This window comes from Neophocaena asiaeorientalis, unplaced genomic scaffold (genome assembly GCF_003031525.2).
Source record: "Neophocaena asiaeorientalis asiaeorientalis breed wild unplaced genomic scaffold, Neophocaena_asiaeorientalis_V1.1 scaffold52, whole genome shotgun sequence".
Classification (NCBI taxonomy): domain Eukaryota; kingdom Metazoa; phylum Chordata; class Mammalia; order Artiodactyla; family Phocoenidae; genus Neophocaena; species Neophocaena asiaeorientalis.
In genome coordinates, this window is record NW_020173927.1 from 2,009,219 (window position 1) to 2,026,781 (window position 17,563).

The window sequence follows — 17,563 nt, forward strand, 5'->3', positions numbered from 1 at the left end:
CTGCAGATGTCTTGACTATGGTAAATTGTTGGTGAAGAATCCTATTACAGAGGACACAATCAACACCCTTTGTAAACTGCTGTGAACCTGCATTTCTGTTTCTCAATGTTACTTACAGGTCTCCTAGTAGATGTTAAGGTGTCTGAGGTTTTCTTGTTTTACATCATGCTCACCCTGGAAGCACTTAGAAAAGGACTGGAATGCAGCAGTTACACAAAATACATCTTCTGGATAGATTGGTGAACTTGCAATTGACATTAACAAGTTCTCTAAATTTACAAGAAACAGATTTACTAAAATTATAATCTGATTAGTAAAAGTACTACAATTTAATTGATTTGTACTACAAGTTAATTAAAGTTACTGTTATTAAAGAAATTAGTTTTGAAAGCTACCTCTTAAATCACCTCTCATATTACATAATGGTTTTCTACAGTTTTGGACATTTCACTGTTGATCTAATTGGTAGAGGGTTATACAGGTTCCCCCTAAGGTTTATATGATTCTTCCATTAACTGTTCTAAGATATCATCATGGAATATCTTCCTGGATGTTGAATGTTTTCACCCATTTAAATACCTCAGGAAGAAGTTCTCTGCTAATTTTAAAGGTTGATTATATGTGTGTTACTGAAAAACAACAAAAAGTAAGCCAGAGAGAGAGAGAAAACGCAGAAAGCCATAATCATAGCCATAATGGCTGCCATTTATTGAACACTTAAAATAGGCCAAGCACTCACCAGGAATTATTGACACATGGTCTCTAATCCTCGGTCCAGTTCTGTCCTTGGCCCTCTTTACAGATAAGTAAACAGATGCTCAGAGAAGCTAAATTACTTGCTAAAATTTGTACAACCAATTTACGTACAACTGGGATTTGAGCTCAAGTCTTTCTGGCTCCAAAATTAAAGCTTTTTCCATTATGCATCATGGTGTCTTTGAAAAGGGGAAATATATCTTTTCATTCTGGGGGACTCAACAAAAGAATTTAACTGCTTTTGCTAGTGCAGCATACAAGTAAGCTTTCCTAGTAAGCTTGAGGTTCTTAAGATCAGATATGGGGAACAGAGGCATTCTATGTATCTGGGAAACATCTGCATGCCTGGAGAGAGCAAAGAAAAAGTCCCTTCTACAAGGAGCATCCAGGAAGTACAGGAGTCAGAAAAGAGATCCAGTGAACTTGAGATGAGAGGTGCATGACGGCTGGGCTCCAAGAGCCCAAACTTGGGCTCCTGGGACAAGTTCATGGGCCATGGAGGACTTTCTGCAGGGGACACCTGGCTCGTTCTCAGGCACTGGACAGGTGATAGCAGGAGGATGCTCCAGACAGAGGACAAAACAGATGTAACAGCACTGACGTGAGAGGAGGCAAAGCACAGTCAGGTACCCGCAAGTGGCTCAGCCTCTGCAGAGCTGAGGCTGGTGGGAAGGGGTGGGGCGAGGCTGCGGGTGCTACGGGGCCTAGCGCACTATCCCAAGAGATCTGGGTTATTTGCTCTGCAGGGAATGAGAACCACTGAAGGATTATGAAGTCAGATTTGAGTTTTAGAATGATGTCTTGGAGAGCTGTGGGTCAGGCCCAGAGCCAAGCCAGCATCTCCTGCAGCACCCCCAGGAGTAAGTGATGCATCCAGGGCAGAGGCAGTAGGATGAAAAGTTTAGGAAAGTGACTTTTGACTAATACTGAAGACAAACATTTACTGAGACCTGGAGCCAGAGATCATCAAAATGATTCTTACATTATATGCAACTCAAAAGGCTAGGAAGAAATGGAAATACTTTTCTACTTTGTGGATGTTATAAATATTAGATTTTAAAACATGTTAAATAAGAAATGAGAATCTTAAACTGATCCAAAAGATAAGCTCAAAACAGTTCTTAAGATTTTCCATAAGAATGCAACACCAGGGTAAAATTTCTACACACCTTCCTCGTCTTTTTATCCAAATCCAAAAAATTATTTAAATTCCATATGAGATAGAGTTAAGGAAAGGCAAGGAAAGAACTGTGTCATTCTTTCTAGGTCATGAAGACTGATTTATAAGAAAAAACAGACCCAAACTCCTCAAAAGTCCAAAAAGCTGTTAGATGAGTAGTAAAGGTAAACCACAGTAGAGGGAAATATCCAGAATGGGTTTTGATACATAGAAGATCATGCAACAAAAAGAACTAAAAATGTGGGGAAATTGATTTGCCATGGAATATTGATGTTTACAGTCAGAAGATCCCAATTCCTAGAGTCATCTGAGAAGGTTCTCTAAGAGAGGTAATTAAAACGATAATCAAGTGAACCAAATACTAATGAACCAACTCTGCAGGATTTGCCAGGAGACAATAGTAATGACAGTGCATTCCACCTGCACAGGTGAGGTTCTTCAATTCACCACCTCCTAATCTCTGCTGGGATCCACCCACCTCTGTCCCAACAACTGTCACCTCCAATCTCACAACCACCAAATGTGTCCACAAGTGACTGGTCCACTCGAGAACCACTGTGTCTGGGACACAAGACTTTCACCCCATAATAAGAAGAGTTTGCTAAGAATCCAGATACTCTTTGGCAGGGAAAGACTAGAAGATCTTCCAAATGAAAGCCTAGCTCTGCCTATAGAACTTCCTTGGTGCTCAGTCAAGAGAAGCAGTCATCGACCTGTTAAGAAACCTTAGGGACTCCCCTGGTGGTCCAGTGGGTAAGAATCCATGTTCTCAATGCAGGGGGCCCGGGTTCGATCCCAGGTCGGGGAAATAGATCCCCATAGGCATGCCACAACTAAAGAGTCTGCACGCCGCAATGAAGATCCCGAGTGCTGCAACGAAGACCCGATGCAGCCAAAATAAATAATAAATAAGTAAATATTTTTTAAAGAAAGACCACTTCAAAAGAAACCTTAAACCAGAGGTTTAGATCACAGTATAACCTGTAGCTTGAAGCACTAAGTACTTCCTTGACCAAACTTCCAGAGGTATGTGTAAGGCAGTTTACTTCAGATTAACGCCCTCAGTGTCTTCAGGATTTTTGAAAATGTCTTTATTTCTCAATTAATAGGAACCCAAATCAGTGACCTTCTCTGTCTCATTAACTAGCTAAAATATGATGATCTCTATGGGTTCAGTAACCAAGTGCACAGGGGCTGCTGGACTCAAGCATCCAGCCTACTGTTCCTATGGATCATGTTAATATCCCTGGAGCCAGTTCAGTTTCATCTCATTTTTCTGTCAGTGATGAGTAATCCCAATCTTGAACTTCCCTTTGTATATCCAGTTTCCTAATTCTTCAGTCATCTTTGTATCTTTCCTCTGATTCCTCTATAATACAGTAAGCTTGATTTAAAACTTATTTAAAATTCATGTGAGGATCTGACTTATCTTGAAGAAAACAAAAGGATAAAATAAAAGTTTGAGGATGTCGGGGCTGTTTTCACTCTTCCTGATTCTCTTTAAAGGGCACCACTACCTGACCCAGCAGTCATGCTCAGAGACAGTACAAAGAGAAAGGACTGCCCACTGTCCCCCTCGCTGGGTGCTGTCCAAGGCACACGGATGCTTACAATGCTGCTACACCCGGTCATGCGTGTGTGTGCCTATTCATTCCATCCCTCATGTGTCTATTCATGCAGGCATCCATTTAACATTATGTACCCCCGGTGCTGGGACAAATAAAAATATTTAAAAGCTCTGGCTCCTGCCACAGGTCTCAAAAGCTCATATCAAGGCCCAGGGAACGTGTGACAGAAGGACATACAGACAAATAAGCATCATGAAATACGATGTGAGGATTCCTGTGGAAAGTCATAATAATAACACAGAGCAGGAGAGGATGGGACCATGGGGAAGGTTCCCACCACCTCAGCCTTCATCTCCAGATCAGTGATTCCCCACCGGTCCATGAGAAGCCGAGGACATGGGTCCCTTCACCACCTCAACTCTACTTCTGGTCTACTCGGGTCTCTCTCCCAGCAGAACAGGTCAAAGGACGAAAGGAGAGCAGGAATGTCCAGGATTAGAACAGAAGGCTCAGTAGCATCATGAGTGCTTTGAACAACACTGAGACTCAGACTTGCTAAACTTTTAGTAAACCAGACAAACCAATTATTGGAACTGTGTCCCCCCACCCCACATGAATTCACACGTCGAGGCCCTAACTCCCAGTGTGACTGCACTGAGAGTGATGAGGGAATTCGGATTAAATGGAGACCTAAGAGTGGAGCCCTGATCTGGTCTGATTTTAGTGTCCTTATAAGAAAAGACAACAGAGCTTGCTCCCTCCCTGTTCCTCTCCCTTTCTCTCTCTGTCTGCCTCTCCCTCTTTCTCTTTCCCTCTTCCTCTCTCCCTGCTATGTGAGAGCACAGTGAGAAGGTAGCTATCTGCCAGTCAGGAAGAGAGCCATCACTAGAACCCATTCTGATACCCTCATCTCAGACTGCCAATACCCAGAACTGTGAGAAAATACATTTCTGTTGTTTAAGCCACCCAGTCTATGCCATTTCGTTACAGCAGCCTGAGCTAATTAATACACCAAGCCATGGCTAGGAATCTTAGGAAAATATTCTATATTATAAATAAAACTCTGTTTAAACTCTTCATCTGTTATTTTCTGCTTTCCCTTCTCATTTTTGGTCAATGTCTTGATCTAGAGTTTGAGGCTTAGGTATGCCATAGAAGGTGAATTTTTAAGAAACTAAAGAAAAGGTTAAAAACTAAATATTTCCAGATTGACCCACAAAGATTACAATTCTTCTTTTCCTAAAAATTATCCAGAATACCAAAGAGCACAGGAAATGCATAGGTAATTTATATTTTTGACAAAATTAGAAGATCAGTAGAAACTCCAGACTCCAAAGTGGGTGTGAGGGCTACTAAATGTAAGCAGGACCCAGAGGTGGGAAACCAAGAAAAGACACTCTAAGAGAACCCCCATAAAGGAGGCTGTAGATTCAGAAAGGAAGCAGAGATGGACCTCAAGGTGAGGGACCTGTAAAAGCCAGGTCCCTGTGCTGCAATTGTAGGAATATTGCGGGGAGCCCTCTTTGATTCAGGATGTTCAGGAGGCTATAGGCTCCAGAAGGAATGGCATCGCTAGGAGTATGGCAGGAAGCAGTCCCACTCTGAGGCAGGAGATTCTGTCAGTTAGCGTTTGTGTGGCTACAAGAACACAATGACTTGAATGCCATTTAATACGGTGATTCACCCCCACAGGTGCTCAGAGAGTTCTAGTGCTAATGATGAGAATGACTGGCAGCAGCAGTAGTAGTATTTAGTTCATGTTAAAAGGGCACTCTGGGGCTTCCCTGGTGGCGCAGTGGTTGAGAGTCCTCCTGCCGATGCAGGGGACGTGGGTTCATGCCCCAGTCCAGGAGGATCCTGCATGCTGTGGAGCGGCTGGGTCCGTGAGCTGTGGCCACTGAGCCTGCGCATCCGGAGCCTGTGCTCTGCAACGGGAGAGGCCACAGCAGTGAGAGGCCCATGTACCGCAAAAAAAAAAAAAAAAAAAAAAAAAAAAAAAAACAACAACAAAGGGGCACTCTGAAAAATAGTAGAGTAAATGCAAAGTATTAATAAAACATCAAATAGCAGTAAAGTTGCTGGACTTCAAAAATAAAGAAGTCCATTGGGCAACCAGGTAGAAAGATCAATTTTGTTGTAAGGGAAAAGAGAAATTCAGGCCTGCCTTAGATTCCCAAACAACGACCTTAATAAATTCTAAAAAGTAGAAATAACATAGACAGTTATCTAATCTTAATGCAAAAAAAGGCTAAAATTAATAAGAAAAACAGCAGAGAAAAATCCACAATCATCAAAACAACAGCAAATGTTTTTCTTGTGTAACAAAAGAAACTCAAACCAAATCAGCAAAATATCTAGAAAATAATGATGATGAGCACATATAAAGCACAGAGCTAAAGCAGGCTCCAGAGGAAAATGTATAGCCTTCAGTATTTACATAAACATGAGAGAAAAAATAAATTGATTAAGCATCTAACACAAGAAGTTCAAAATAAAAACCAAAACAAAACCAAAGAAAATTAATGTAAGGAATTAACAAAGAAAAAATCTGAAATTAAAAAAAAAACAGAAATTCAATAAAAATAATAAATATATCCAAAACTCATTCCTTGGAGAAATAAAGAAAAATAAATTTAAAAATTTGCTAGATGACTCAGGAGTTAATAGAGAAAGGACAAATCCCAAGAATAAGAAACTAACCAGGGAAAAGTAAACATCAGAACAGAAGTAATTGAAACTATGAAAAGAGATCGCTCTACTCTATAAAATATAATTGCAACCTTCGATGAAAGAGACTGTATTTATAAGAGTATATCTTTGAGAAAAACACCCCAGAAAAGAAAGTAAACCTAAACAGAAGAATCTGCACAGAAAAAAAGGGGATAATCTTTAATCTAAATAAACATTTGAGATGGAAGATGGTCACCCATGAGTGAAGCACTCAGAATCATCCCTGGCCCATGGCCAGTGCGGCCTGTGTTTGCTCTTATTATTGTCAAAACAGATCCAAAACCCCTCATAATTTATTAGTCAAAAGAATCAAGCAGAAAATTAGATAAAAACACAACATGACCTACTGGGCTAATTCCAGATTCAAGAATCATTCAATATTATAAAAGGGAAGAAATCATACAGTCTTGCCCACGGGTAATTTTTTTTAGAAACTCTTTTGATAAAGTTCAAGATCAATCTTTAAAGAAAAGAAAAAGAAAAAAGACAATGTCTGTAAGTAGGAATACATGGTTACTTCCTTCAAATTATAACATTTATTTAACTTAACCCAAAAGCCAGCATGTTGTTTAAAGGACAAATGTCAACTCTACTAAATAAAAAAACAGACAAGTGTGTCTACTATCACCACATTACTGTCAACCTTTTTCTAGAGGTACTAGGCAAAGCAATTGGAAAGAAAAGGTGGCTATAAAAATCAGAAAGTAAAGATTTACTTGAAAATGATGTGATTATATACCTCGAAATCCTAAAAGGGCCAAATGCAAAATTACTACAAACAATGAGAAAATTTAGAGTGGTTGGAAGAAGCATATTCACTGAAAACCTTTTGAAACCTTTATCTCAACTTTTTCTAAAAAAAGTGACCCCATCACCTATTTTTAAAAATGGGGCAAAAAGCCAATGGCAGATGTTTAGCTCCCCTACCTGTCTGCAACTGTTCCTCAGGAATCCTTGTTGATTGCCTTATGGATGAGAGTTTTGTTTAAGCAAGAGTGGAATTCCCATATGTTTCCTTACTCTAAATCCTTCTAGTTTTGCTTTATTTTCCTATGTGTTACCATAAATATCTTCCAAGGACGTATCTTCATATGTTGCACACCATAGAGCTTAGTAATACCTGAGTAGTCAAGTGAAGGGGAGCCCCATGGACTCTCTGGTCTTGGAGAATACATGGAGGGTCTGTAGCAAGCCATGAAGGAGAGGAGTGGAACTGCTGTCCATCTGTGGAGGTTGGTATCGGGAGCGGGTTGAATACAAGCCCCCAAGTTATGTCCACTAGGAACCTCAGAATACTAACTTTTTTTTTTGGCATAAGGGTCTTTGCAGACATAATTAAATTAAGGATGTTGCTTTGAGATCATCAGAGTGGGCCCTAAAGACAATGGCCAGTGTCTCTATAAGAATGGGACAAGATGCACAGACACGAAGAGAAGGCCACATAAAGATGGAGGAAAAGACGGGAGTTTCGAAGCCCCAAAAGCCAAGGTACACCGAGGATTTCTGGCAACCACCAGAAGCTAGGAAAGAGGTATGAAAACCTTCTCACTCAGAGCCTCCAGGGGACCCAACTCTACCACAGCTTGGTTTTGATTTTTGTGAAATGATAAACTCCAGAATTTAGCAATTGCTGTTGTTTAAAGCACCCAAGTTTGTGGTAATTTTTTCAGCAGCATTAGGAAACCAATACAGTATCTCAGCTGAGGGGGTGGAAGGAGTGATGCAAAGAGATGGAGCTGTATACATGCAGGTGTCCAGGACCACAAAGCTGAGATGCAGGATGGTCTGATCCAATGTATCACAGTACCATTGGCTGGTCCAAATGAGCAATCCCCAAGGTTGGCTGGGGAACAGGAGTGGGCTTCTCCAGGGAAGAAATACTCCAGGGAAAGAGCTCAAGATGTCCAACTGGCAAGTGATCCTATAAGCACCTTCTTCTCACTCCTGACAAGGGTTGAGCCATCTCTTGGGTCTCCAAAAGCTGGTGTCTTACTAACCTACAGAAGCACAGGTCCCCAGGTATTAGCTGAACTTCCAAACTTCACTCATCAGTGTAGTGTGGGCTTCTAGCATCTCACCAGGATGAATCTCACTGCCTTGAGTCTGCAGAGGACATTCCACAGAATGGTCAACCAGTCCAGACCCGGGCTCTGAGGGTCTTACGTATGTATGATGCAACTTTTGCCCTACTCAGTTCCATAGGTCATTTGGACTTTGATTATTAACATATATCCTCAAAGCATTTTCATGTTCCATTTATCTCAGCTTCTATAAAAGTCATTTAGACTATATTACCGCTGCTGCTGCTGTCTACTGTTTACTGAGGACTGAGGACGAGGCCAGCCTAACAACAGGTTCTTCCTATACACCAGGTCATCTAATCAGCACCAAGGCCAGCAACGTTCTAGGGAGGTTGGTGTTACTGCTGCCATTCTAGAGATGAGAAAACTGAGTAAACTAAAGACTTAGGCCAAGTTTATGCGATGCTGCAGTTTGGTTTTCCAGGAAGCACATATGAAACAGAGCTGGGTGTTTAGTAGGGAGCGCCCTTCGGATCAATGCCCAAGCAGAGGGAAGGACTCAGGACTTGGCAGAGGGAGAAGTTGGGCTGGGATGCAGGCCTGAACTTCAGACAGACTCACCAAAGCTGTGGCGCTGAACTGCCCAATCAGAATCGTCTTGCATTGGGCCCCCCACCTCGATCAGTCATGGATGTGGCCCGCCCTTGGAAAGTCATGACCTTGGGCTGGCAGCTCTGTGCAGCTGAGGCAGCCTGGAAGGGACTAAGGATGGAAAGCCAGCTGTTACCAACACCCCGAAGAGCTGGACAATCAGTCTTTCTTTGAGGGGGCTCCGGGTGGTCCACCTTCATGTCCACGACGTACAGCTATAAAGTGGGAGAAACTGAATCCAAGCCCAGATTCCATCTGAGACCAAAGTGCTTGCTGTGTCCACCATCTCATACTCTCTGACATGCCATTCATGAGCTGCTGAGAAGGACAGCAAAAGTGATGAACCCAGAGTCCGGCCGGCAGGAACTCACATCTCCCGGGGAAAGCAAATTTGACGTACATCATTCTCAAAGAGGGCACGCTGTGATTATTGCTGCAAAAATGGATAGAAAGTACGTCTCCTCCCTTAGCCTGTCCAGGTCATTGCATTCCACAAACATAATGAGGATGTTGTAGTTCTATCACTATGCAGTTATTGTTATCAACACTTGATGTTTACTAACTGATGCATTAACTGTGCACCTGGCCCAGTTAAGCCCTTTTCATTTATCATCTCATCTAATCATCTCTGCTGTCCTAGGAAGAAGGCATTATTATTATTATTTCCACTTTACAGGTAACTAGGAGCATCCCCAGCCCTGTCTGTCCTTAGAATGTCTCCCAGTGACTATCTGTACATCCTCTCTCCATTGCACCAATGGAGTTTCATTGGGTTTCTCTCTACTCTTTAAAGAGATACCTTAGGACCAGAGCAAAGTTCTCGCTAAAGTCAAGCTGCAGATAAATTACTCTCTCAGATTCACACAACTTAGCAGATTCATCGTTTGACCTGCAAGTACCTAGGAGTCTGTCTTGTGTGACTCCCCATAGGGGTTGCTGACTTTCTCACTGTCCACTAAGGGTTTTAAAAAGAATCATTACTAGCACAACATTGTAAAGCAATTACACTCCAATGAAGATGTTAAAAAAATAATAAAGTGGTCTGTTTGCTTCAAATAATAATTAAAAAATAAAAAGCATCATTGATGGTTTAATAAATGACTAGAAATCGGTATGTTTCACAAACTATTCTCAAAAATAAACATTTGGAATGGACAGAGCCTCAGATCTTTGTATATACTGTAACAAAAATGCATGGATTGGTGAAAGTACTAGGAAAACCACCTGTCAAGATGTCAGCCAGTGGAACATGCCATTCAGCTGACGTTTAATCAATCTGTAATATAAGTTATCTGACATGAATCCATTGCTTTGAATGAACAGAAAGTACAGAATTCAGATGACAGGTTCAAGAAGAGGATAGAGACAGCTGTTGGGGGATCGATGGCATTTTTCACTTTTAGAGAAATCCCTTTTCATGCTCCTTTGATCAAATCTCCAAGACAAAACTCATAGTCTGAAAGGGCTTCCCTTTACCTCTGCTCCTTCTATCTCCTCCCCAAAACAGGTTCACAAATGTTGGAAAATAAACTTAGGTCTCATTCCATCATTAGAGTCAAATAGTTAACTACCAACGTGAAGCTTCTCTGTCTCAGACACTTTTTTTTTTATTGAAGTATAGTTGATTTACAATGTTGGGTTAGTTTCAGGTATACAGCAAAGTGATTCAGTTTTATGTATATGAATATACATATATCTATTCTTTTTCAGATTATTTTTCATTATAGGGTTATTGCAAGTATTGAATATAGTTCCCTATGCTATACAGTAGTTATATTATCAGTTATCAGTTATCTATTTTACATATAGGAGTGTGTTTCTGTTAATCCCAAACTGTTAATTTATCCCTCCCTCTCCTCCTTTCCCCTTTGGTAACCATAAGTTTATTTTCTATGTCTGTGGGTCTATTTCTGTTTTGTAAATAAGTTCACTTGTATTATTTTTTCAGATTCCACATATACGGAGACATCATATGATATTTGTCTTTCTCTGACTTACTTCATTCAGTATGATAATCTCTGGGTCCTTCCATGTTGCTGCAAATGGTATTATTTCATTCTTTTTTATGGCTGAGTAATATGCCATTATATGTACACAACATCTGCTTTACCCATTCATCTGTCGATGGACATTTAGGTTGCTTCCGTGTCCTGGCTATTGTAAGTAGTGCTGCTATGAACATTGGGGTGCATGTATCTTTTTGAGTTATAGTTTTCTCTGGATATATGCCCAGGAGTGGGACTGCAGGATCATATGGTAGTTCTATTTTTAGTTTTTTAAGGAACCTCCATACTGTTCTCCATAGTGACTGCACCAATTTACATTCCCACTAAGAGTGTAGGAGGGTTCCCTCAAACATTCTTAAAATTGCCAGGGCATTTTTAAATGATTTGGCATCCTGCAGGGAAGTGCTAATTTTCGTTTTGTTGTTCACTTGCCCTACCAAACTCTCTCTGATGCGATGATGGTGCGAAGTTCCTGTCATTTAGAGGAGAATGAGGTTTATCTGTCCAGCTGGGGGAAGGGTAAGGAAGGCAAAAGGAGAACAGAACTGTAAAGTGCATTTCAATTTGCTTCAGGACACAGTCACATTAGGTACTTTCCTGTTTTTAACGTCTTCTCTATGCTTACCCCACTCCTTCCAAATTATAATATCTTTAGAACAGATAAATGATACCTTGTTCAAATAGGATACAGATCATAATCAATAACTGGATGCTACACAGAATGAAGAGTGATACAGTCTCTTTTCCCCTCTTTGGAAAATATTAATATCCTGAGCTTCTCTAAAGACAAAACCGCAAGAACAGAGATCCAAATTCCTAACAATTTGTCTCTTCCACAGCCAGAAACTGGGCAGCTGGTAACGTGCTGTTTCTCCTTTGAGCTTCTCAGATTAGATCCTAAATGCAATTTAATTCCAGACTCCAATATACAGTTCCTGAATTATACTGAAAAAGAATCAGTTATGTAACAAATCTGCGTTACTACGATTGCACACTTGCCATAGATGACAGGCTATATTTTCTATTTTAGGTCCAAATGAAAATTTTTCAAATTGTATCACAACTTAAATATATTAAAGTACCCACTGCATAAAGGAATCCTATAAAATTTCTCTGAAATATGAGTAATCCTGTTAGAAAATCAATATGCACTGCTTGGCTTATCTTTTTTAATAAATATGGATTCTCATATAACCTGCTTGTGAAAGAAATCTATATTCAAATTCCTCCCTCTCTTACGGGAAAATAAAACATACAGAAAATGAAAATTCAGACCATGCTAAGAATACCAAGGAGATAAATACATTAAAAAATTAAGTAAATTTCAAATACAAAATTCAATTGTAATATGTGAATAGGAATATTTGGAAATTCCTTGAGGATGGTTCAGTACCCTGCTGACAGTGTACCTGACCTACAGAAGTTTAACAAATGAAGAACAGACAAGGTGCATATTTAAAATGGAGTGCTGCAGGATGGACTGGGCTCCTGACTGATAGACCAGCTGCCCCAGTCTGGGAGGCAAGGCACCTACCCAGATCCCTAACCTTGTCTAATGGCTGCATAGCTGCCACCCTTCCTCCCAGGGCCCAAGCAGGAGGCAGGCACCATGGCATGAGGTGGGAAGTTTCATCATGCTTTCCTAGCTTCAGTCTCCCTCTGCCGTGATATAATCATAGGCAAAAAAGACTCCTTGCTGCTTTTGTGGAACTTTCCGTCAAACGCATGCTATCCTACTGATACAGGCAAAATTCTTATTTTCTTGTTAACCATAAATTGTTAAGGGCTTTGGTACCTCTGCTAAATTCATGATAGGCAAACAAAGTATCCTTCTTACATAGACAGTACAAAACTGCTTTTAAGTTTCCTAACATCAAAATAATTTATTCCCTTGGTTATTAAGGATTCCAGATCCCCTTAATAATCTCAGATTCCAGAAAAGCTTTTCTTTGAAATCCAGTTAGGAAACAAAGACAGAAAAGAGTTAGAAGAAAAGGTGCCAAGACCAGTACAGTACAAAGGGAATCACACAAAGTAACTGACAAGAATCTCTTCCTCTTCTACAAATAAAGTCCGTTCAAAATGTGTTTGCTGTCTTCCTCTTCCGGGCCCATCCTCTACCCCTTCTCTTCTTGTCCTTTTCCTTCCCTCCTGAATAACTGAGTGCCCAGCCCTCAGGTGAGGCAGAGAAGAGAAGCGTCTGCACCAACACAGGACGGGGGAAGCGAAACTCACCCAAGATGACAAAGCTGGGCTGGGTGTGTGGAGTTCCTACACTGGGCAAAGTCAAGTGCAGAACCTGGGCTGGGGGAGGGGACACCCTCACATGGACTGGGTGTCAGAGCCCCAGCTGGGGTGGGGGGACACCCTCTCGTGGACTGGGTGTCAGAGCCCCAGCTGCCGGAGGGGACACCCTCTCGTGGACTGGGTGTCAGAGTCCCAGCTGGGGTGGGGGACACCCTCTTGTGGACTGGGTTTCAGAGCTCCAGCTGGGGGAACGGGACATGGGGGTGGGGGAAGGAAGCTGTCTCAAGTGAGAGGGCAGGGGGAGGGGCTGACAGTTGCAACAGGAGACTGGTTACATGCAGGGTTTCATCAAATAAATAAATATATTTAGGATCATGAGAGCTAAATATTTTTCACTGTTGGTCAAGGGAGCCACAATGGAAAGAGAGAAAACTGGCATAAAACTTATGCTGGAATGGAAATTCAAATATCAGTGTGAAGTCATGCTGTTTAAGATGTAGGCAGATATAAAAATAAATGGAGATGTAAAGCACTTGGAGTACTGACACCCCAATGGCAACAGAAAGGCCTAAAGCCCAGATCTTGCCACTAAATGTCATTCTTCACCAAAAAGAACTAGGGCTCCTTGGAGGGATGGCTGATTTTAGGGTTAGGTCAGGGAGGGCACAAGAGGAACCCAAAATAGCTTGTGCCAGAAATTGAGGAAATGCTCAAAGAATCACAGGGACAAGTCAAAGGTACAGCTTGGAGAGGCACCTGCTGGACAAATCTGAGACCATATGGGCATCAAAATAAACAGTGACAGCAGTGGTTTATAATCTACTGAACATCAGACTACGTAGATACAAACAAGCAAATAAATATATTAAAAGTTTGATGAGAAACAGAATATTTGCATAGTTTCAAAGCACCTCTCCACAAAATGTGTACTAATGACAAAGAGGAAAAGAGTAATTTCAAAGTGGAAAAGGCTGGTGGACAGCACCCTGATAGTAATGACCACTGACAATAATGGGACAAAGTAGACGTACACGCCCCTGATAGAACGTGATGAGGACTCACCATCCCTTCTGAGATTCCTGCCAAAATACATAACTTTAATCTATTCATGAGGAAACACTGGACCCCCCACGTTAAAGGACATCTTAGAAAATAACTGGCTGCAACCTTCAAAAGCATTAATAAAAGCCAAAGAAAGACTAAGGAACTGTTCCATCCAGAAGGAGACCAAAGAGACTTAAGAACAAAGTGCAATGCATGGGCTCTTGTTCTGTAAAGGACATTACTGGGAAAGCTGGAGGAACCAGAACGTCAGGAATTAAACAATGCACATTTCCAGTTTTGATAGCTGCATTATGGTTATGTAGGAGCATGGTATTGTAGGAAGGCCACACCAAAGCAGCTGGAGGCAATGGAGCAACACATCTGGGGGCAACCTATCCTTGAAAGGCTTAGGAGAAAAAATTATCCATACTGGATTTGCAATGTACTGGTAGGTCTATAAATGTATTAGGAATTATACTTTGTGTTTAAATGTGTTAGGAGACATCATCCACAATTTTCAGGTTTTAAATAAATTTCCTCAAGTAGATGATAGGTCATAGCCTGAGAATGAATTCTCATTCCTGAAATCACTGTGAAATTACTTCTGAAGTGATGGAAACCTGACCTTATATTCTTCTGTTCCTTTCAACATTATTCTTATGGAAAAAAGAATGTTTATTCTTTTGCTATTCTAGAATTATCCTATCATTATCCTATCTCTGCCTGTCCACTGATAAGAAGTATTTTTCTTTGTTGGTTTTGGAAATTGAGTAAATAAAAATTTAAGATTACATTCTTTCCACTTTTTTTTTTTAACCAATGCAAGAAAATAACAGTGCTAAAAAACAAACAAACAACAACAAAAAAAACCCTCAGTATAGTACTTGATATCTAAAATATGCCCGGTTCTTTGTAAATCACTTCTTTTTTTCCTTTTTTTTTTTTTTAACCCCATTTGATCTTCACAGGCAGGTATCATAATCCTCATTTCCCAGATGTTTTTTCTATTCATCTGCACCAGCAGACACTTTCTTTATTCATGAAGGGGCAGAAAAAATAAGTACAAAATGTTCAAGGTATGTGTTCCACGGTAACCCACGACCAACAAGATGCCATGAGCAGTGAAATATGTATGAGTGCCCTGTTGCCTGTGTGACCAGGACTTTCCTGTAGTGATTTCTATAGTGTAAACTGGCAGAGCAAATTATTATTGTTACATAATATTCTTACATAAATTATTATGTCCTCATTCCTATGAAAAACACACCCATCACCCTGACCTGAATGTGACTACCTAAGGTTGAGCTTAATGGCCCCACTACAGGGAGGGTGGAAGAATGGAATTTATGGGAGAAAGGAGAAATGTCCCATGAATATCCTCATGGGAGGCTGTGAAATGTAGGAAAAGCAAGTAAAAGCTGGGGCAGAACTCGTGTGAAAAGGAACACTTCTTCCACCTCATCCCGGGCACAGCTGGATTGTTTCATCTTTTAATAAAACACCCACCTTCTCTCTTTCATTTGATTAGTTACTGACCAGCCACCGTGTGTGTCTCCGGCGATGCAGGTTACTGATGTGACTACTCTGCTCTGTCACAGGAAAGACATAGTTCCTTCCACTTCCTGGAGGGGATGCTTCTTAGTAACGTCCAAACAAGTCAATGGGAAACGGGCACCACTGTGCCAGATGAGGAGCTTTACCCTCACTCAGTGCCCACAGAGGACATTTCACAAGTGCTCAGGCTATGCTTAATGAATGTTTGTTATGAGCGCTCAGAGACGAGTATTGAGGAAAGGGGTCCCTAGAACGCTTTCCAACTAAGAGCAATTACTACAGACCCAAGGGTAAACCTCCATTTCCATCTCAAGTTTCCAAGTAAAACATTCCTTCAAGTGAAGGACAAACTGGTTTCTGAGACCCTCAGGGCTCAAGCGACTCACGTCTAAAATCCCCTTTTCAATGACAGTGGTGTTCATAACTACTCCTCTCAGCCCCGCTGCATTCTGTACACTGGCTGCATTTGTTACATTTGATTCCAACCCAGCAAATTAAAGCACACTTTTTACAGGTAAAAAAGAGACTGTTAAGAATAAGTGCAAACCACTGCCCCTCATGTCTACAGATGTACGTAACAGGAAATTAAATGGCTTTTTAAATGCTTTTAACTAATTAAATAGGAAGGCTTTGCTGGAATGCCACTTAGCAGTAAAGCTAAATTTGCTGTTGAAGCATTTTAAAGAACTATTTTTTATGTCCTTGGACTTGCCAGAGGATTAAGAAATAGAGAGCTCTTCTGTCCTCTGTAAAGATGGGGTTTTGGAAATCTCTCAGAGAGAGATGGGGGAGAATTATGAATTTAATTATATACGTTGTTTCACTCTAACTCTTAAAACTAAGAGTACTAAATTACAATGTATAATAATAGCTTTTAACCATCAATCAGCAAAATGGAACTGCCATTTCCAATTTTCACTGTTGCTAATTGCTAAGTCACTGCTGATTCCACTGCAGAGAGGGGGGAGTGGCTGGCTACCCATTAGCGACACTCAGGGTCAACATCAGAGAGCAGACCTGGAGCACCTGCCAGGTACCAGCCAACAGTCACACCTTGAACAGGTGTGGTCACCCTGCAGAGGTGGAGGTGCACCTACCTGCCAGACCAGATGCTCCTTGGCCCCCGGCATTGCAGACAGGCAGATGCTCAGCACGACGGTGTGGGAAGAGGAGGTAAGGACACTGGCGATGATGGCATCTCGCATGTTGAAGGGCAGCATGGTGTACACCACGAAGATGATGAAGAGGAAGAATGACACCTACAGGTGGGGAGGAAGGACAGTGAGAGTCACAGAGAATGCCTGTTCCCAAACGCTCCCCTTCTCCTTCCCATTAAAGGCTGCACAGATCCCCAGGAACCACAGCCATTCAAGAAATAAATTACGACAAAAAGAGGGCATGTTCAAACAAATCCACTGCGTTACAAAAAAGGACTAACTATTGTGATGGAGGGGAAAAAAGGTTCTTTTTCAAAATTTGGGGATTTTCAGTTTTGGTATCCAAACCATTGCAGACATTAGGTGAATCTGAGCACTTCATGGGTATGGTTGCAAAGCTGGTCCTAAACTCTCAGAGTTTTATATCTGTGCTTCAGAATGCACATCTGGATTCTTTAAGTTTTCTGTCAAACTGTTTCGGGAAACTCAGGGAGAATGGATGGCTGCCACCTGCGGGGAGTTGGTAGAAGCAGATGCCAAGAGGAGGGGCATGGAATTAACAAAGTAAAGCAGCTTAGAGATGATTCCCCTGTAGTGAAAACAGTTTGACAGTTTCCCAAAGGTTAAACATACAATTACCATGTGATCC

General features: G+C 41.2%; 1 protein-coding gene across 1 annotated transcript in view; it reads right to left on the reverse strand.

Moving 5' to 3' along the window:
* ADCY2 (adenylate cyclase 2) overlaps window positions 1-17,563 on the reverse strand; it is a 430,840-nt gene that overhangs the window by 306,111 nt on the left and 107,166 nt on the right. The window contains exon 3 of the mRNA XM_024752509.1: window positions 16,855-17,016. Within this exon, the coding sequence (XP_024608277.1) occupies window positions 16,855-17,016 (162 nt within the window). The remainder of the gene's footprint in view (window positions 1-16,854; window positions 17,017-17,563) is intronic.